This window comes from Cyprinodon variegatus, unplaced genomic scaffold, assembly GCF_000732505.1.
Source record: "Cyprinodon variegatus isolate N-32 unplaced genomic scaffold, C_variegatus-1.0 Scaffold48, whole genome shotgun sequence".
Classification (NCBI taxonomy): Eukaryota; Metazoa; Chordata; class Actinopteri; order Cyprinodontiformes; family Cyprinodontidae; genus Cyprinodon; species Cyprinodon variegatus.
The window spans coordinates 1,370,241-1,391,038 of NW_015150501.1; the positions used below are offsets into that span (position 1 = coordinate 1,370,241).

At 38.4% G+C, this 20,798-nt stretch overlaps 1 protein-coding gene across 4 annotated transcripts in view; it reads left to right on the top strand.

Annotated features, from left to right (window-relative positions):
* Nucleotides 1-19,947, top strand: part of LOC107082241 (zinc finger protein 384-like) — a 20,355-nt gene extending 408 nt beyond the window's left edge. The window contains exons 2-11 of one of the 4 annotated variants that reach the window (XM_015370810.1): nucleotides 2,654-2,721; nucleotides 2,805-3,033; nucleotides 3,435-3,548; nucleotides 11,832-11,986; nucleotides 12,069-12,160; nucleotides 12,757-12,981; nucleotides 18,257-18,424; nucleotides 18,528-18,606; nucleotides 18,710-18,868; nucleotides 19,013-19,402. In XM_015370810.1, coding sequence (XP_015226296.1) covers nucleotides 2,656-2,721; nucleotides 2,805-3,033; nucleotides 3,435-3,548; nucleotides 11,832-11,986; nucleotides 12,069-12,160; nucleotides 12,757-12,981; nucleotides 18,257-18,424; nucleotides 18,528-18,606; nucleotides 18,710-18,868; nucleotides 19,013-19,402 — 1,677 coding nt within the window. In that variant the 5' untranslated portion in view covers nucleotides 2,654-2,655. Of the gene's footprint in view, nucleotides 1-2,653; nucleotides 2,722-2,804; nucleotides 3,034-3,434; nucleotides 3,549-11,831; nucleotides 11,987-12,068; nucleotides 12,161-12,756; nucleotides 12,982-18,256; nucleotides 18,425-18,527; nucleotides 18,607-18,709 lie in introns of all 4 variants that reach the window. The other 3 variants (XM_015370808.1, XM_015370813.1, XM_015370809.1) reach the window with 3 other exon arrangements.
* Nucleotides 19,948-20,798: the final 851 nt, after the last annotated feature.

The following is a 20,798-nucleotide window of genomic DNA, read 5'->3' on the forward strand; positions in this document are numbered from 1 at the left end:
TTTTCTAGTTGTTTTTTTTTTTTTTTTTTTTTTCTTTTTGGTTTTTTTTTTTTTTTTTTTTTTTTGTTTTTTTTTTTTTTTTTTTCTAGTTGTTTTTTTTTTTTTTTTTTTTTTCAGTCAGGCAGGAGGAAAACACATTGTCTGAAGCTGAAGTTAATCAGCATGTTGGGCCGGAGTCACCACAACACCTACTGGGCCCGAATGGAGTCAGAGCTTCACCAGTACTTAGACATTACATGAAGCACTTTATTCAGGCTAGCGTTGTTAGCTCGCTTCTCATAACTAGCTTAAGGCAAGCTGTTAATCTAGGTTTGGAGCCATTTTACTACTTATTTGACATTTTTTTGGAGGGGCTATTACAGTAAAACCCCATAATAATATAACCGCGGTTTTAGAGGTGATGGCCTGGATAATAGCTGTACCTACCTATGATTATATATCCATAGGTGTTATCTCTTCGTTTTAAAATAAATTCAGAACTTCCCTATAGTCTGGTTACTGTATAAGTTCAAAATTTCAACTTAACTGTTTTTTTTTTATTACGGTATTATTTTTATATCGAGACTTTACAGATCTCTGCTAACAGCAAAGTAAGCAATGGCTCCAAGAACCCCAAGTTCTGAGGGGCCGTAAATGCATCTTCTGTACTTCGCTGTTAACTTGATTGGCAGGAGTTTGTTTTTTTTCTGTGGAATTTCTATGAACTTTTTTATTTTAGGATGCTGCTCTGGTTAACCTCTATCTGAATAGCCTTTTTTTATTGTTATGTCTCTAAAGTGCTTAGAATGGTTTATTAACTTAATCTATTTTATTTAGAAAGTGTTTTATTAAATGTCATAGTTATAATGACAGCCACCTAAAAATCTGTTTATATCTAGGCTTTCTGTAAAACAAACCTACTTATGAAATTAAAAGCAGTTTTTAACCAAATATTTATTTAATAACAAGAAAAAGACTAGCCAGGCCAGTGGTTACCAGGGTTAATATGTTAACCACCCCTTTGTTAAATAGTGAACTCCACGTTATAATTTAATTCATTAATTTTGCTTTGTACCAAAAACCCCAAAGTAGATAATCAATTGACATACATTGGTTACTTTGGACAGCCAAAATAAAAGGAAGGTTTTAGAGCGACCTAGTCAAAGTCACAACTTGAATTGCATTTGGATGCTGTAGTATTATCCTTAACAGTCCATCATACTTGGAGACCTTTCAATATCCATAAATTGAAATAATTTAGGACCCTTTCATGTGCTTACTTTTGTTGACAATGTTTTAGATGCTAATAGCTGTGTGTTATTTTGTGATGTTAGACAAATAACTTGGTTATATAAGTCGTACACTGACTACGTTGTGTCAAAGTGACATATTTGTGTCAAGTTAGAAGATGTCATAAAATATTTAGCCAAATATAAGGGGTGCACATACTTTTAAGATGATCTAGGTAACCGTATGGTTGTGGCTTCATGTCACAGCAATAATAATCCCACAAACACAAATGAACCTAACAGGGCACAAATTACTCCCGGTTCTTAAAGGGGTCATAGAATGATTATATAGGGTATTCGGTGCTTGTTGTTAAGGTCTGTGAAAAGGGTGTGTAACATTGGTTGGGCTGAAAATGGCATATTTGCTGTTCTATGAGCCCTAATGCAAGCCTGGTTATAAGCCCTAGAATGAAACAACAGGTTTGCTTCTTCTTGTGGTATGCTCATGAATATTTCGATGAGCTGTGCACTGATTGGTTGCAGCAAAGCTGCTGAGCAAAGACGCATCATAGCAACAAGCACTCGCTGAAACATCAAAATTGTTGACATGGTAGGGTGAGCAGACGTCCTCCTTTCCCGGACATGTCCTACTTTCATACCTAAAAAATGTCCAGGGGGGGGGATTTCAAAATCGTCCATGATTTTGGTCAACTACAGTGCAGCACGTTGTTGAAACAGGGAGCCAGCGGGGGAAAGAGCGACCGAACCGACCCGGTGACGGTAGCCTTGACAAAGGCAGCCCCGTGCTTTTCTTTTTTTTTTTTCGTACGTCCATTTCATCCCCTGAACTATTGTTATTCATCTATGACGATGTAAAATCAGTTTGGCATTCTATGACTCCTTTAAGTCCTGCTGCGTCTGTCGGAATTACTTCCGAGCTTGATTAATTGATTGATTGATGTTATTGATCTCACAGTGGAGAAATTTACTTGTTACATCAGATCAAATAGTCAAAGGGGCATAAGAAGATGCCAAGGGAAGAAAAAGGTGCATTCGTTCTACAGGCTTATTCTTATCAGAGCTAGCAAGCATTGGAAAGATTGAATTGCTTGTTTTTTTTTTTGTTTTTTTTTTGTGAAGTTATAATAAATGACTGTTAAAATGATTGAGGTAATCAGAGTCAAGCCTGTGTTCGTTTTTTTTTTGTGAAGTTATAATAAATGACTGTTAAAATGATTGAGGTAATCAGAGTCAAGCCTGTGTTCCTTAATCATTGTCAGCAGCCATACCTCCAATCTAAGCCTCCTTAATGAACAAGGATGTTTGTTTCCAAATCATTTGTATTGTTTTAAGTTCAATATCACCATCTGTTTATCTTATTTGGCTGATCTACTGTATGAACCTTATAATGTACTTTTCTTTTGTTTGATTGTTTTTTCCTTCAGAAATGATGGAAGACTCTCATTTTAATTCATCGTATTTCTGGTCTCCTGTCCCAACTGTGCCGGCACAGGTAAATGCTGCATTTATAATCAACACAAACCTTAAATTTCAATTAACTCCTTATTATTTCATCACATTATTCTTTCCTGGCAGCTTGAAAATGCCATGTTTCTAAACAAGGTCAAGGAACACCAGGAGAAGAACGCCTCATTCTCATCATCATCGGCTTCCCACTATCAGACAGCCCTTCTTACTATCCCAGCTCCTGGAACCAAGGCAGATGGAGGTGGGCAGAACGGTGGCGCGGCACACCTTCACCCTCCTCACAGCAGCCAGAACATCACCGTTTTACCTGTCCCCTCCACGGGAATCATGACAGCAGGTACTGTTGTTTGTGCCTGAAGGAGCAATTAGAGACATCTCCTTCAGTTTCAGCAGCAAAAACAGTTCATGTAATGTTTGATGATGCAGAAGAGGGCTACTGAACAGAGCAACTCCAGAGTTTACCCTGGATTCATAACAGCAGAGCATTAAATGATTCAGCTGATGAGAACAAATGTTGCCAATAGGCGAGCTTGAGGGTAAAATTAACATCTGTGTCTCTTTTTATTCCACAGCCACAGGGTACTTCTCAGAAATGATTCAATGGCTGTTTTCTTTTTGCATACTGGTTTTGAAATGTTGCTTTAACACTTCCAGGCGCAGCAAAAGATATTAAAAGTGCATTTTATGGTACATTTACATAAGTATATAATACTTTTATGCCCTTTTCCTTCTGTGCAGCTGGTCTGGTAATCACAACGCCTCAGGGAACGCTGGTTCCTCCCTCATCGTCTCAGTCTTTTGTCTCCGGTCATCCAGCGACCACCATGATCGTTTCAGCACTTCATTCTGCAGGTAAATTATAGAAACACAAGTAGAACAATGATCTGATTGAAACTAAATTTTTACCCTTACCCTTTTTCCATATGATATGATGATGATTTCCATATGATAGGTTACAGCAGGCATCCCCAAAGTCGTCCTCGAGGGCCGCTGTCCTGCAGGTTTTAGAAGTTTCCCTGCTCCAGCACAGCTGATTTACATTGATAGTTGATTAACAAGCTTTTGCTGAACTGCAATCATCAGAATCAGCTGTGCTAAAGCAGAGAAACCTCTAAAACCTGCAGGACAGCAGCCCTCGAGGACCGACTTTGGGGATGCCTGGGTTACAGCCTCAAAAGTTAATGTATCGAGTTTTCAGAGCCGTGATCCCCATAACAAAATCGAATACTTTTCCCAAGTCTGCATAGGGTTTTATTTAAAAAAAATGTCTGGACTCTTTCCGTTACATCTGTCTTCGAATTACTGTTGTTGCTTGAATAGTGACCTTTTCCAAGTATAAATAGCGTAGAGGTCGGATGAATGCGAACGAGCCGCATTCGTTGTATTATTTCAACCCAAAAGGAAAAACAATAAACACAAATGACACATGTGGTACACCGCCAAGTAGAAATCATTATAAGCTACATTTAAATCACTGCTGCCAACTCTTCAAGAAGGACGTTTTGGCTTTGACATAATCTAAAGACACTTATGTGTTGTGAAATTGTAAGCTCTTCATCCAACCCTCCTCTTTTATCCGGGCTTGGGATCGGCAAAGTGACCTTAAAAGAGATACTCTGGCAGAGTTACTCTTTGTTTTTGTTTTTTTATTATTTCAAACTTTAAAAGAAAGAGTCGTGTGACAACGGTGCACCTACCTTAAACAGGAAAGCTAACTAAGCTAAAAGTAGGGCAACAAAACAGATATGACATTTTCCTCATCAGATATGTTTTTGGTATTCTGATCTGGGATTTAATAGTCGACTTTTATGCACTTTTTTGCTATCATTGAAACATTGAATGAAAATATTTTCACTTTTACAGGTATAGGGGAGAAAGTAATTTTTCCAGGCTGGATAATCAAAATAAGTGGTCCTCCTAATTGTCAATCATTATGATGATATGTTTAAGTAAGGCCGTCCTACGTGCTGGTCCCCAGGCAGCTATCTTTTTCTGTGAACTTTCAGATGTGAGGTAAGCTACAGTTTCAGCCAGTTATTGAAGCTCTCCATTCTCACTGCGGTTCATAGTGGGACGAGGGTCATAAGAAAAAAAGTGTCTAGAGAGATAACACGTATATTTGCATTTACAATATCTGTATTACGATGGGCTTTAGACATATTTTTTTATCGTGTTGGGTGGGGAGTCTGTCATAGTGGAAAAACTGCAAATATTCCTTTGGAAAGTAAGCTTGTATGAGCGAAATGGGCTCCTGCATGCTCTTGCACACATTTAATAGGCGTTTCCTCTTGGGTGCGGGTACGGGGTTGTTGGTTCTTTTCAAAAATTTTAGAAAATCCTCCACTATACCTTTACGTTTTTTTTAAGTCATTAAAACACAACACAAAAGTAAAAATGCTCTACAGCACACTGTAATACAGAATTACACTGCTCAAAAAATTAAAGACACACTTTCAAAACACATGAGATCTCAATTGGGAAAAAAACAATGCTTTTTATTTATACTGATATGGACTGGGTGATATGTTAGCAACAAAAGGATGCCACATCATTTAATGGAAATGATAATTATCAACCTACAGAGGGCTGAATTCAAAGACACCCCAAAAATTACAGTGAAAAAATTATGCAGCAGGCTAGTCCATTTTGCAAAAATTTCATTGCAGCAACTCAAAATGATATTCAGTATTTTGTATGGTCCCCACGTGCATGTATGCATGCCTGACAACGTCGGGGCATGTTCCTAATGAGACAACGGATGGCGTCCTGGGGTATCTCCTCTCAGATCTGGACCAGGGCATCACTGAGCTGCTGGACAGTCTTAGGTGCGACCTGGCGGCATCGGATGGATCGAAACATAGCGAGCGTTGGGGCCAATCAATTCCTTCATCCCCCAGGAACTGCCTGCATACTCTCGCCACATGAGGCCGGGCATTGTTGTGCCTGGAACCCAGGACCCTATGCACCAGCATAGGGTCTGACAATGGGTGCAAGGATTTCATCCCAATACCTAATTGCAGTCAGGCTTCCGTTGTCTAGCCTGTATATGTCTGTGCGTCCCTCCATGGATATGCCTCCCCAGACCATCACTGACCCACCACCAAACTGGTTATGTTGAACGACGTTACAGGCAGCATAACGTTCTCCACGGCTTCTAGAGACCCTTTCACATCTGTCACATGTGGGTGTTCTGTGGCAAATGCCAATCAAGCTCCACGGTGCCGGGCAGTGAGCACAGGGCCCACTAGAGGACGTCGGGCCCTCAGGCTACCCTCGTGAAGTTTGTTTCTGATTGTTTTGTCAGAGACATTCATACCAGTGGCCTGCTGGAGGTCATTTTGTAGGGCTCTGGCAGTGCTCCTCCTGCTCATCCTTGCACAAAGAAGCAAACACCGGTCCTGCTGATGGGTTGTAGAGCTTCTACGGCCCTGTCCAGCTCTCCTGGAGTAACTGCCTGTGTCCTGGAATCTCCTCCATGCTCTCGAGATTGTGCTGGGAGACACAGCAAACCTTCTGGCAATGGCACGTTTTGATGTGCCATCCTGGAGGAGTTTGACTGCCTGTGCAACCTCTGCAGGGTCCAGGTAGTGCCTCATGCTAACAGTAGGGACAGTGACCCTAGCCAAATGCAAAACTGGTGAAAAAGAGTCCGAAAAGATGGGGGGGTGGGATGTCAGTGGCCTCCACCTGTAAAACCATTCCTGTTTTGAAGGTCGTCTTGTTGTTGCCCCTCTAGTGTATCTGTTGTTAATTTCATTAACACCAAAGCAGCTGAAACTGATTAACAACCCCCTCTGCTACTTACCTGACCAAATAAATATCCCAGAAGTTTAATTAACTTGATGCTATACTCTTATTACAAAGTGTTCCTTCAATTTTATTGAGAAGTGTACTTTGAAAACGTCTTTTGTTTTTGAGCATTTAATAAGAAAAAAGTATTAATGAACAACACACATTAACATTTAGAATTAACATAAATTTATTTTGTTTGTATTTTGAGCATATCCTACACAATACAGAATAAAACTAACAGTCTTCTGCTTGTCCTGGCAGGTGAGTTGTTTTTCCTGGTTAGTGACCTACATGATGGCTTTTAAGCTTCTCAAAACCCTCAGTCTCACTGTGGACAATCTGTTCTCTTTTATTTTCTGCCTAGACTACCAGGCTTTTTGCTTCTTGCTCCGACTGTTGGGTGTTATCTTGATGGTATTAGTGATCACCCATGATCTCTCCATTGTCCTCTAGTTTCTTAAGAAAGGATCTGGCTTTGCTCCACAGCCTTCTGCCCTTGTGCCTCACTTTTAGTCAAAGAGGCTTGTATCCTTATTACTTCTTGGTTAAGTTCTTGACAGAAAGCGCTGAAATAGTAGCTAGTAGCTAGTTTTTATAATTAATTTTTTTATATTCGGATGTAACTGGGGCCGTGACTCTCAATTTCGTTCTACCTCATGTAACACGTGATGTGAATGACAATAAAGTCTCTTGAATCTTGAAATTTGGAGCCTTTTCTGGTTGATGTCCTTGGATGTGCTCTCAGTTTCTTTCAGTTTCGTTTTTTGTGCCTCAGACTGAGGTTTCAGTTCACATTCTTTTTTCACTTCTGCTTGGACAGTCTGAACCGTTTCAAATTTGTAGAGGTTTTCAGTCTCTTCCTGGAGCCCTACTTTTTTCTTTTCTTGAAGCACTTCTTCCAGTTGTTGGATGTCCAGGTTTATTATGTCCAGTTTTTCCAGTTTCACAGAATCTAAATCCTCCTTGAATGTTTTTCTATATCTTTTAGAGTGTTGAAGAGTATTTGTATGATCTCTTTAGCCTTCTGTTTCTCTGCCTCTACTCAGATCCTAATATCTTGCTCTCTTTTAATATTTTTGTCCATTTCTTCAGGAAAAGCCTCTAATTCTTCAAAACTTGTAGTCTCTTCCTTCAACCTCTGTGTTCTTTTGTTTTCCAGCCTTCTTTGCAGCTCCTTGATTTTACTCTGAACACTGTTTGGACATCTCTACAGCCTCCAGTTTTTCATATTCACCTTGAAATCTGTTGTGCTTTTCTTCTTGAAGCTCTTTCTCAGCCTGCTCCAGCTTCAGCTCAGCCAGATCCATTTCAAACTCGTACTTAATCTTAAGGTGGAAAATTTGATCCTCACTGAATGGAACTTTGGTCACATGACAAGATAGCTAAATATACAGGTGGATAAGAACATAGAACGAATATGCCTGAAGGTTCCCCTTTTATATGCAACTAGAGACAACTTTAGCAGAAAGGAGGGTTTTGACTGAACATAAGAAAGGAGTAACCAGCTTCTACTCTAAAGCAGAGTGACAGATGATAAAATACAATAAATATTCAACCGTGAACTGCATCTAAAATTGACAAACAAAAAACACCAACAAAATTTTTAATAAGCTCAAAAAGAATGAATAAATAATAATTATTATTTCTGACTGGTTTCTTTTTCCAGTCTAAATGTTGTTTTAGTTTGAAAAATGACAAGGGCTGTGTCCGAAGCCCCGCCCTAATCCCTAGAGCTCCCTATAGGGTTCATGGCATTTTGAATAAGTGTGAGTACTACTTTTACATCCAGTGGACGTAAAAGTAGTACTCACTGCTACTGTGAGTAATTAGTAGGCCGTTATCATGCACTTTGTTTTTGTGGTGGTTTATTTTAAAGGCAAGTTTAATGCTACCGGAGAGTACTATCGCTACACATCCGGAAAAATATTGTCTGACATTAAAAGGGCTTGTGGCGCAAATAAGATTGGGGGCAACTGTTTTAAATAATCATGAAGCACAAGGTGACAAATAGTTAGGGGAAGACAAACATTGCTTTCAAATGTGCAATGAATTTTTAATTACCTGCACTAGAGATGTCCCGATCCAGGTTTTTGCGCTTCCGATCCGATATTGTTTTTGGACTTCCGATCCGATACTGATACTGGCCGATACCAGCCTATTCAAGCATGTATTTAAATTTAAGTTAAAGTATTTAGCCTTAGTTGTAAGACTCATGTTGAAAAGGGTTTTAGTACTCTTGATAACATCTAGCCAGCTGAATTAGGTGAGATTGAATAAAACACAATGATTGGTAACAACAAACTTACCTGTTTGTTAAGAGATAAACACAAACTGGACAAAATTATGAATAGCAATCTGAAATTGCACAGTGAACAGTAAAATCGTAAACAGTTAAAGGTGCAAGTATTACTGTAAGTTTTAATAAAAATGCAAAACAGACAAGAGTGGAAAATATTCTATTAACTTAGAATCAGGACTCTACTCTTGAAAAAAGACACTGCTTAAAAAAAATCAGTGCAAATAACAGTGAACTATTACACAAAAATGCCTTATACTCCCCAATCTCCTCCACACCTAGTCTCCATCTACACATCGTGCAGGATAAAATAATCCCACACGGCCCCCGCTATCTTCCAATTCACCTGTTTTAATGGTTAGGCCGGGAGACAGACCCAAAAAGACCTGTGGGTGTGTTGAAGGTGTTCTGGAAAATGCGGACCGGATTCGGGGAACACTGGTGCAAAATAGTGGAATGGATCGTTTCAATTGGCGAAACTGGAAAATACGGACCAGATTTTTTTTTAAACTGGATCGGCAGTCTGGATCGGCATTTTTACATTCTTTGCCGATACGCATTCTTTTGCCAGTATCGGCGTCCGATCCGATACGTGGATCGGATCGGGACAAGCCTAACCTGCACAATTATAAACTATGATTTAGTTGTCATATTCACATTAGCCTACCTGTCTAACATAAATTGAAATCTGTATTAATTAACCTTTTTACCTAAGTAAATAATTTTGCATGGTCTTAATGAGCCTGGGCACACACACAAACCTCCTAAATACACTCAGGACCACTGTGAGCAACTTCAGATGTGCATGCTGTTGTGACACATCACTATTACTCTCTTATAAACCACGAATCATAGAAAGTTACATGGCTTATTTGAAAAAGAGATTACAGAAGCAATTTCCATGAGGTTCATTTAAGTGAAACTGCATACTTTAAATCCATTATCTCATGCTTGTTCTGTCAGGGTCGCAGTGGGGCTGGCGGTCTATGGGCAAAATGTGGAGTACACCCAGGAGAGGTTGTCTGTCTTAGCACAACAAAGAGAATCACAACCATGCACACACACTCACACCTAAGGACAATTTAGTGAAGCCGATTAACCTAACAGCCCACACCCTGGGCAGGGAAAGGAACCCAGCCTTCTTGCTGTAATTCAATAATTCTGCCCGCCCCCCATTTTAAATAAAAAAAATTAAAAAAAAATCGGTCATGCTTTGGCCAGGTTCCTGCTCTGAAAGAAATGAGACATACCATTTTAGGCATTACTTTTGGTTCACATTAAAACACGTTTTTGTACAATGAAATACGTGCTGAAGCTTGTGATATAGAATACATTTCTGTAAAATATCTAATTACACAGTTTTTTTTAGCATTTCTACTAACCTAAATTATTTAATAAAGTAAGCATTTCATGATTAATATCCATAAAAAATGTTAATACATATCACAAGAATATGAACAAATGTGACAATTGAATCTATTTGTCACTCTTCACTTCTCCAATGATTGTCTAAGTGTGCCACGTGAAGATTATTTCTGGATGCTGTTTGGATAATTTTCATATAAACGATCAGTGGTTACCAACCCTGTTCTTCAGGGACCCCTGTCCTGCATGTTTTAGGTGTTTCTTTGTTGTTTCACTCCAAAAAAAATGGATTAACATGCTCTGCAGCACTTGACTGCTTCTGAGGAGCCCTCATTTGAATGAGGTGTGCTGGAGAAGAGACCTATCTGAAACTTACAGGGAAGGGGTCCCTGAGGACCAGGGTGGGGCACCATTGAACTAAATCTTTCACAATTGGCTCTGGATGCTTGTAATGTAGCAAAAATATCAACAAACTGTTAGATCTCCTCTAGCTCCTCACAGTGCAGAATTTGCTGATTGACTGACCTCCTTTTACGTATTTGTCACTCTGAGCATTGCGGTGCCCGGTCAACAGGTGCAGCTTAAACTATGTGCATGTTGGATATCATGGCTTTAGCAAACCGATTCTAGATTTGCAAACGATTATAAAACTGACTTGATAGAGATATTTTAAACTTAGAGTAGCTATGTCATGGACCAGGATGGCTGGAATGTCTAGCATCCAACAGATTGAACTAATTTGTGATAGCAGTCATAAATATGAGTGCTATGAGTGCCCAAATGAAATAAAAATAGATGAATTCATTAATTTGTATTTAATTTCAATACATTTAATTTTGTATGACGAGCAAAAATAGGTGCTCTCCATTTCTCTATATTATACAATGAAATTCATGGGGGAAAAATTAGCTGTTTCTCATATATTCATTGTTTGTTTTAGGTTGAAAAACAAAAAGTAAACAGATTCATAATGATGCAGAAAAAAATCGTTGTTGGGCTAACTGATTTACAGTTTATGTTGGATTTTATTTGATGATTGATGATGATTTGATGATTGATTTGATGATAGATTTCATTTGTGTGCTGAGAATGCACAAGTATTGTGCAGCTTAGAGGACTAAAAGTATTGTGTGCAAGTGAGCACAAAACGCACTAAGTACATATGTTTTGTAACACAACCTTTTTTTATTATAACTTTTGAGTTAACGTATGAGTTTTGTCAAATATAAACTTACTGTTGTAGAATTTGTAGCATTAAAGCATTTAAATTGACTATGTATATTTGCATAAATATTTTTTTCCATCTTCATTGTCTCACTTTTATATTTTTTCTCATATTTGATAAACGCTTGACAGTCTTTGGTTATAATTTCTCACTTCAGACACCTGGTCCCCCAAATGGTCAGAGCAGCCAAATAAGAGATACATGAGATCTGGTTAAGATTTATATGAATTCTGTTGCAGTGTTGATATAGAGGTTTATATTTCTCCTGTGAGTTTCTAAGACCTGTAGATAAAATGTAGTGTGGTTTAGATATTATTTACATTTAAAAAAGCGTCAAACTCTTTCACATAGGATGAGGATAGAATGGAATTGTAGCTTGTAGAAATATGGGCTTTGGCTTTAAATATCATACTGTTCTTGTTCTTCTTTGCTAAGTTAAAATGTCATCTTGTTGTAGACAAGAAAGAAGGAGATGGGGCATCACATGTGGTTGTGATGCCCTCACAGTCCAAAAGAGGGAGAAAGAAGAAGTCCATGCTGTCTAGAGTTACGACTCTGGGTGGACCAGGCAATGACACGCTAATACTGACACACATGACAGCTGCCGGACAGGTAAGATAATAACCAATGGGGGTAATTGGAGATTTCAGTTGTAGTAAAAAAACGTATGAAAACCCTTTTTTGTTTGTGAAAGGTGTCATCATTACAGCACCATGCTGGAGATCCATATGAACTGTCTAATGAAGATGAAGAACATGGTCATAAAGACTCTACCAAGACATACAGGTATGGTTTTAAATAAAAAGCCTCGCTGTGCATCCCCGCTCTGGCTGCATAGATGTTAAGCTTTTCTAGAGGAACTAGGCGCTGCTGACACAGACACAAACATGCATAGTAGCACTTCTGAACATTTCATTTTCTGCATGTTTTGGCAGGACGTGAGTCTTTATTTAAGATGCTTTATAATGTTTTACAAACACAAACACATCGCTGCTCCGTAGGTACTCTCTGCTTCTGCACAGCTGCACATCAGCCTCGCTTCTTCTGTTTGTCTGTATATAGTTCTTTCTTCTTCTGTTTTATATCTGTTGAACTTTTTCTTTTTTTGTACTACATGTTCCTTTTAACATATGTCTGTGTTGTTTGGATGTGTGTAACATTCATAACCCAACTCTTATCTTTAAAGTTTCTTCTTTTATGATTTACTTTCTCCTCTATCCTAATTAATTGATCCATTGCTCCTTTTTCCTCCTCCTTCTGTCTTCCACTTCCTGCTTTCCCAACCCGACTACTTTTTTTTTTCTCCCCCTGGTTTTATTTCCTTCGTTCTGGTTCCCCTTCCTCCATCCTGGCCTCCCATTTCTGTGTCTCTCCGCCTGTAGGTGCCGGATGTGTGCGGCGACCTTCTTCAGTAAGTCTGACATGCAGATCCACTCCAAGTCGCACACAGAGGCCAAACCTCACAAGTGTCCTCACTGCGCCAAGTCGTTCGCCAACTCGAGCTACCTGGCCCAGCACATCCGCATCCACAGCGGGGCCAAGCCTTACACCTGCTCCTACTGCCAGAAATCTTTCAGGCAGCTCAGTCATTTACAGCAGCACACACGGTACTGCAGACCCCGCCCTTCCTTTCTCCAGTATATCTTCCCATCCCATACCACAGACACAGAGAGATTTGGTGCTACCCTTCTTCAGTTAACCAAAACAATATCTATGAAACAACTTGAAACTCACAAAAAGTTAATAAAAAATCTTTTTTGATCTTTCAAATATAATACAAATTAGACTTTACTATCTATTATTCTATCGGCTTAATACTATTTCCGTAAAAACATTAAATGGCATGGACAAAAATGTATTTTATTTCTAGTTGCTCTAGGATGCCTTATAATCCTGTGAATTAACTGAACGCTGCATAGATTTAAAGGGATCATAGAATGATTATATAGGGTATTTGGAGATGCTTCTTAAGGTCTTTGAATCGGGTGTGTAACATTGGTTGGGCTGAAAATGGCATATTTGCTGTTCTATGAGCCCTAATGTAAGCCTGGTTGTAAGCCCTAGAATGAAACAACAGGTTTTCTTCCTTTTATGGTATGCTCATAAATATTTCGATGAGCTGTGCGCTGATTGGTTGGTTTACAACGAACGAAGCTGCTGTGCAAAGAGGCATGATAGCAACAAGCACTCACTCACTGAAACATCAAATTGTTGATATGTTAGGGTGACCAAACGTCCTCTTTTTCCCGCACATGTCCTACTTTTCATACCTTAAAAAATGTCTGGGGGAGATTTCAAGATCGTCCGGGATTTTGGTCGACTACAGTCAGCTGCCCAGCAGTCCACTACAAAAAAATAAAGTGTTGTTCTTTTCAGAAACCCAAATCTGGTCACCATAGATATGCTAGCATTGCTATCAACAGCTTAGCGACAAAATAGCACTTACAGCTTGCGGCTGTGATGGCCTTACGGTCGGAACAGCCTCTTGTTTCAGTAAATGAAGTTTAGAAAATCCTGCTTTGAACTGTCCAAGATTTTGAAAGTCGTCTTTGGTCAAATGCTTAGAGCAAATGAACAGCTGAGCACCAAACTTCGCAGGAATCTTCTGATACACAAAAAATAATCCATGCCTGTTGAGTCTTCGGATCCTCGGGAAGCCTGGGACACTGCATTCATGCCCGTGGTTCTGGCTCATTTTCAATGGAGATACTGCCTACTTTGTAAATCTTGTAGGAGTAAACCCAACTGTAGGCTAAACAGCTAAACTGGTGTCTTACATCTACCTCACTTCATGATCTTGGGCCAGTGAACCAGTGGGCAGGTCTGTAAGTTAATTTCAGGGTGTGACAAAAGTACAGGCCAGAACCAAATAAGGCAACAGCTTCGTTTGGATTTGCCTGTTTTATGGTGGGAGTTTAGAATTGTGAGATTTGCAGAGAAAGGAGGTGTCAATGGGATTTGAACGTCCATTTCACCCACTGAACTATCATTATGCATCTATGACAATACATACTCAGTTTTGCATTCTAAGACCCCTTTAAGGTTTCTGATGTTGGGTACAGTAAAGACTTCCTTATTAAACCAAGCCCTAACTGTCTTTCAAAGGTACGTGGCAGCAAGTATAGTTGCTGTGATTGGACAATAAGCTCCAGTTTTTCTGTGAGCATGGAACAATTTTCTCAGCTTCTCTGTTTTTTTTTTTTTGTGTCTGAGGTTTTACAAGTCTCCTTCCTTGATAGCCAATTATGTGTCAAAATGCACCTGATTTTGTGACAGAAGCATTTTTTTAATTTCCTATCACACAGTTTTCTCTGGAAAGTTCGCTTTCTCTCATGAGCCATACCCTTTAAATATCACTTTCTGAATATAATTATTCAGAAATTGAAACTAAGGTAATATCTTGATTTAGACAGAAACAGCTGTGTAACTTAAGCGTTTATTTCTGTCTATTCTAACAATTTTGTCAAGTGAAAATCTCAAGTAAGGTTACTCACCAAATATTATTTAACTAAATGTACTAATCATATTTAATGGAGAAATCTCAGCCTGCTGAACAGTGTATCCATATACTGCACAGGATATAAACTTGATACTTTGATGGGCTCACCTGGCATGAATTACTACATTAATGCAACTTGAAACAGAGGCAACCAGCCTGCAATTCTGCTGGGGTGTTAAGGAAGCCTAGGTTGCTTTGATAGCTGTTTTAAGATTATCCGCATAGTTTGTTCTAGTGTATATAATCTTCCCATAAACAAGAGGTTCAGAAACCTTTAAACTTCTGATTGACAAAATGATACCAATATTGTCTCATGAGTATACAAAAATGTCTAAAAAATAATTTATCGATGGGAACAATAATTTTACAAAAAGAATCCATCACTAAATTTGTTTTGCTTTTTTCCATTTTTAAGTGATTCTTTTGTAACTTTAAGGATTTTTTATTGCTTGATATAATTTCTGTGGTGAATCTCAAGATCTCGTACTAGTTGATTAAGAATGCCAATTGGGGTCACTACCCCAACATGAGGAATCCATGATGTAGACAATACTTTGAATATCCTCTGTGGCCTTCCACACAGGCAAGCTCAGTAATACCATAGATCAGAGCAGGTATCATCAGGTGGACAGATGGTGAGTCCTGCTGGAGATCAAATAAGTATTTCCATCATTTTATCAGTAGAGGGGAATCATGCAAGGGTTGACTACAGCACAGTGGTTGACTACACCAACTTTGGACATGTGAAAATGCAGTGGACCAACACCAGCAGAAGATACGGTTCCTCCAATATCTACTGAGTGGAAACTTTCCTTTCAATCTTAAACTTAGATATGGACTTTGATTTAAAGAAGATTATTGATCAGTAAATCAGTCCTTGTTCTCCTTCTCCCAGGTGATACTATGAATGAAACAGTTCCTGCCCTTTAATTTTCAAGTATATACCACTGGGAACATCTGGCTTCTTTAGCAATAGCATTTTAAAGAGAGTGTTACTTTTGATGGGCAACTATTAAGCAGTCTTGCTGGTAATTGTGTGAGCTAAAACATTTTTGTGTAAAATTTGTATTTATTTATTTTTTTGTTATTTTCAGATTGTCTGAGAAACTGTGTTTGAAGTTTTATACTGTAATCTGTAATCGTTAAATTTGAAAAACAAGATAATAAACGTGTGCATAGTAAAGCTTAATGACTTTTTGAACTAAACCACTAAAATCAATCAGCTTCTTAATGACATTTGAGTTTTAGATGCACAATCGTCTTGCTGAGCTCCTCATGCAGCTTCTTGTCCTTCCTTTATTTAGGTCATCTTAACTGCGGTGTAAACATGACCAAACTACTCTGCAGCATAATTTTGCCATGAAAGTAGCCTGAAATGCTTAAAAGAGAAAAAAAATTCCTAGGCCCCTTCATTAAGTTTAACCATTAGTCTGACACATGACTAAAGTCATCACAGGCAACAGCAAATTTGTCCATGCCATTATCTTTGTAAAATGACAACAATTGCGTTATTTTTCAGTCGTTATATTCTATCAAATGCTTAAGGCATCCTGTTTAAGAGTTTCTTAAAAGATATGTAGCATTTGTTTAGATTTGTAAGGGTACCAACAAATTTGTCCGTGTCTGTGTCTCTGTCCTTTTAACCTGTCCTGCTGAGTTCCTCCTGGAGCCCAGATTGCTGTCCTTTTTTGTTTTTTTTAGGGACAACAAGAGAATAGTGTGCAGAAGCATACGGCATACTTGTTGTTACCTTTGCAATTAGGTTTCAAATTTCGCTAATAAGGTTTTACATAATTAGGACAACATTTAGACAGGAAATTGAAAACGTATGGCGCTATGTCGTATTAATTCAGTAATAATACTTTCCCTCATTTTCTTTCTTTCTGCACATTATGCTGTTTGCACTGCATCAGACATTTCCTTCTTTGTTTGCTTTTATGTGTTTTTGTTTGTTTCTCTGCATGTTCTGTCATCTTCTGCCACATCAATAGACACACGCACCCACAAATACATGTGAAATAGCAGCACTGGCTCACCCCCTCATTATTTATTTCAGCACTTTTTATTATGTTTTGTTCGATGTTCTATGTTATGCTTACTGCACTGTTTTATTTTGTTCATTCTTTTTATTTTAGAATTTGATTTTTTTTCTGTGCAAAGCTCTGGCTTCATTCTGTCATTTGTTGTATTGATTGAAAGTAATTTTCAAACACGTAAATCTGGGGGGGGGGTCCCAAGACTTATCTCAAACAAATGCTGCTTTTTATATGATCACTGAAACCAGTATTAAAATAGTTTGGGTCACAGTCTTATTTACCAATCTGTGGCATCGTCCCTGTTTTTACACAAGCAGTAATAGTTGTAAGAATCAAGATGTTCAGCTGCTCCAGTGTTTTGGAGCCTTATTTGTCACGTTTTCCACAACATTATGGGTGGTCTTGAATAAAGGGCAATTTATTTAACACCTAACACTTTTATTATCAAAGCTTTAATGATAAAATATAGCAGAAGGTTTTTTGGAAGTGTTAGCTTAGACAGACTTTCTTTGGAAAACATAAATAACTTCATCAGATGTGTTGTGATTATTGTACAGTAGATGTTTACTGTTTTAAAATGGTTGCATTCATCCACCTGTCTGAAAACAGCTGGTTAAAATGAAGGGGGCGTCTAATTCCTAATCTTTATTTGCAAAATCACCATCTGTTAGATTAATCTATCCATCAATCTCTTTTTACATTCCTCCATGTCTGTTTGTCAATCTATCATCCCATTCCCATAAACTATCCAGCAGTCTGCCATGTTTGTGTTTATGCATTTAGCAGAAACATCTATCCATCTATGTATTTGTTTTTCCATCATCCATCCTTCAAAAAAATTATTTGTTATTCCAGCCACCTGTTTTTACATCTATCACTCTCAATTTCTCATCCATCTATTTGGCCTCTATGCATCTGTCAATCTTTCCATCTTCCAAATCATGCATTTGTCAATCTATCCAGTTGTATCGCTTTCCATCTATCTTGTCATTCAGCAATTTACTGATAATATTTAGTCATCTCTTTATTTATTCATCTGCCATCCCTTTGACCGTCCATCCACTCATTATCTTTGTTTTTTTATTTGCACAATAAATACCTTTTGCACTCTTAGCTTTTTTTAGGTGACTTAATATTATTAAAATGTAAATTTTATAGTTATAAACGTATTAATTTACATGCCTAAGAAGAGGTTCATGGCATTTAAAAAAGGCATACTTTGCTCATTCATTATTTAAATGTCATATTGACTATGACAGATATCTCCATAATGTTGAATTAAAAATGAAAGCTGACACGAATGTTTTCTTCTTCGACACTTTAATTTTCCTGTCTGTCCTTAATCAGGAACCACACAGAGTCAAAACCCCACAAATGTCCCCACTGTACTAAGTCCTTCGCCAACTCCAGCTACCTGGCTCAACATCTCCGCATCCACACTGGAGTGAAACCTTACTCCTGCTCGTACTGCGACAAGTGCTTCAGACAGCTCAGTCACCTCCAGCAGCACAGCAGGTAAGCTCAGCTCTCGTCTTGGGTTTCTCACCTACCTACCTGTCTGTCAGAAGAGTCTGTGTACATGTTTGTTTGTTTGTGTTTTCTTTTAAATTTTATCCAGAATTCACACCGGGGATCGGCCTTACAAGTGCACACATCCAGGCTGTGAGAAGTCCTTCACGCAACTCTCAAATTTGCAGGTGTGAAATTAAGTGGTTTATTTTAAACATGTAATAAATATTTAACATTGGATTTTTCTTTTGGCTGTTTTTATTTTTATTTTTTATATATTTTTTTTCCCAGTCCCACCGGCGTCAGCACAACAAAGATAAGCCCTACAAGTGTCCCAACTGCAATAAAGGATACATAGATGCAGCCAGCCTGGAGGTGCACATGTCCACACACACTGTCAAACACGCCAAGATCTACTCGTGTGGGCTCTGCAGTCGCTCCTATACATCAGTAAGACAAATGTCCATTTCTGAAGAGCATTTCTACATGAAACACTTTGAAACGCCGCACTGGCATCAGACGCCTGGCAGCTACTTTACACCGTGTAGTCATGTGTCCACTGTTTCCCCTTTACCTATCCTCCCTTCATCTCAGGAGACCTATCTGGTGAAACACATGGAGAAACACAACCCAGACCAGTTGACTGCTCCTGCAGTCTCTGCAGCACAGTCAGCGCAACAGAGCCAAAGCCAGGCCCAGGGCCAGGCTGGAGCTCAGAGCCGTGTGGAGAGCACAGATGGAGGGTCGCGCCGGCCTGGAGGCGCGGGGAGCGGAGCTGCAAGCGGAGGTCAGCAAGGACAAAGCCAGAACAACTACCCTCAGACAGAAACCATGCCTTGTCCATTTGACCTGCATCAGTATAAGACTGTATCTGCCGGAGACATCCAGTACAAACCAGTCAGCGTGGCTGACATCACTTCCCACAAAGACCTCTGTCTCACCGTGTCAGCATCCACAATTCAAGTGGAACACCTCAACTCCTAGAGAGAAGGAAAGAAGGAAGGTGTTTTGGAGGTACTTGATTCACGTTGAGACAAATGGAGGATGGAGAGTCAAAGGATTAAAGCAATACTACGATAACATGAACTTTGGAATGCATGACTGTGCCTGATTAAAGAATTGAGGCAAACATGACAAGATATATGCTGACAAGTTATGCTGATGAATTATTTTTACTTTTTTTATTATTTCTCCAATTTTTCTTAGTTTCCTCTCTGCTTAGTTGTTCTGTCTGAGTGGAATCTGCATTCAAAGACTAAGTGTGTTTCAGTCCATCACAGTGATGGTTTATGTCGGATCTGTCTAAGAAAACGTGTTCCTTTCTGTTGCCTCCACCAAACGATCTTCCAAGCTAACACAGGTTTGACCATAGCAATGATGAAATGGGCTGTTAACTGTGAAGGTAATTTTTTATACTTTCAAACAAACTTTTAGTTTTTACATCAGTGTTCTGGCCTCGGCTTTCGCATAGCTTCATGCTTTGGATCTTTTAAACCTTGAAAGGAAACTAAAGTTTTATTTCCTTTTAAGCAAAAAAAAAAATAAATACAAAAAACAATCAAGTATATAAAGTTATATACTACCACTTCATTATATTCAAATATCTAATGAATTAAAAGATAAATTTACTTGCAACTTGACATGACCTTTGAAGAAAAACACAGCTTCTTGTGTCATGTAATCAAGTGTACTACTTTGTGTGTGTATATCCATAAGATATGGTTATCTTAATGTGTTCTTGGTATAATACTTCTGCATTAACAATGTTTATAATACATCTTTACAAAACATTGATTCATTTAAAGTTTGTGCAGCTGTTCTTTATGCTTAAAATACAATAAAGAATATAAAAGGCTTATTTAGTTTTCTTATATTTTTGAGTGGAAAGCTTACTGGAATTAATATCTGATGTTATGCATAATAATTTATTCGGTTTTGCAGAAGACCTATTAGGAAGCCCTGCCTCAAATCTTTTTTTACCCGTGGGGAGTTTTAAAGTATACGCTTTTGTAATTATGTCCAGTATATCTTTTTTTTTTTATTAACTGGCTTCAATTGCTACAATATTAACAGGGTCAGAAGGGGAAACAGGAATAGAGTAGTTGTTGAAACTATCTTAAAAACACCAAGACATTTCTCTATGGAAAACCCTTTACTTGATTCATTAATTGACCCCAAATTTGATTGTACCAATCTATCTATTTTCCTGCTGAAAACCCTTCCCTGAAATGAACGATTACTGTCATGACTTAAGAAAAATCTATCTGGACTGAAAGACTGGCAGCAAATTTCTTAAGAAAAAAAATACCAATATATAAGCAATGTCTTAATAAAGAATTTATCATGAAGAAGGTAAAAGGAAACGTATAACTGGAGAAAT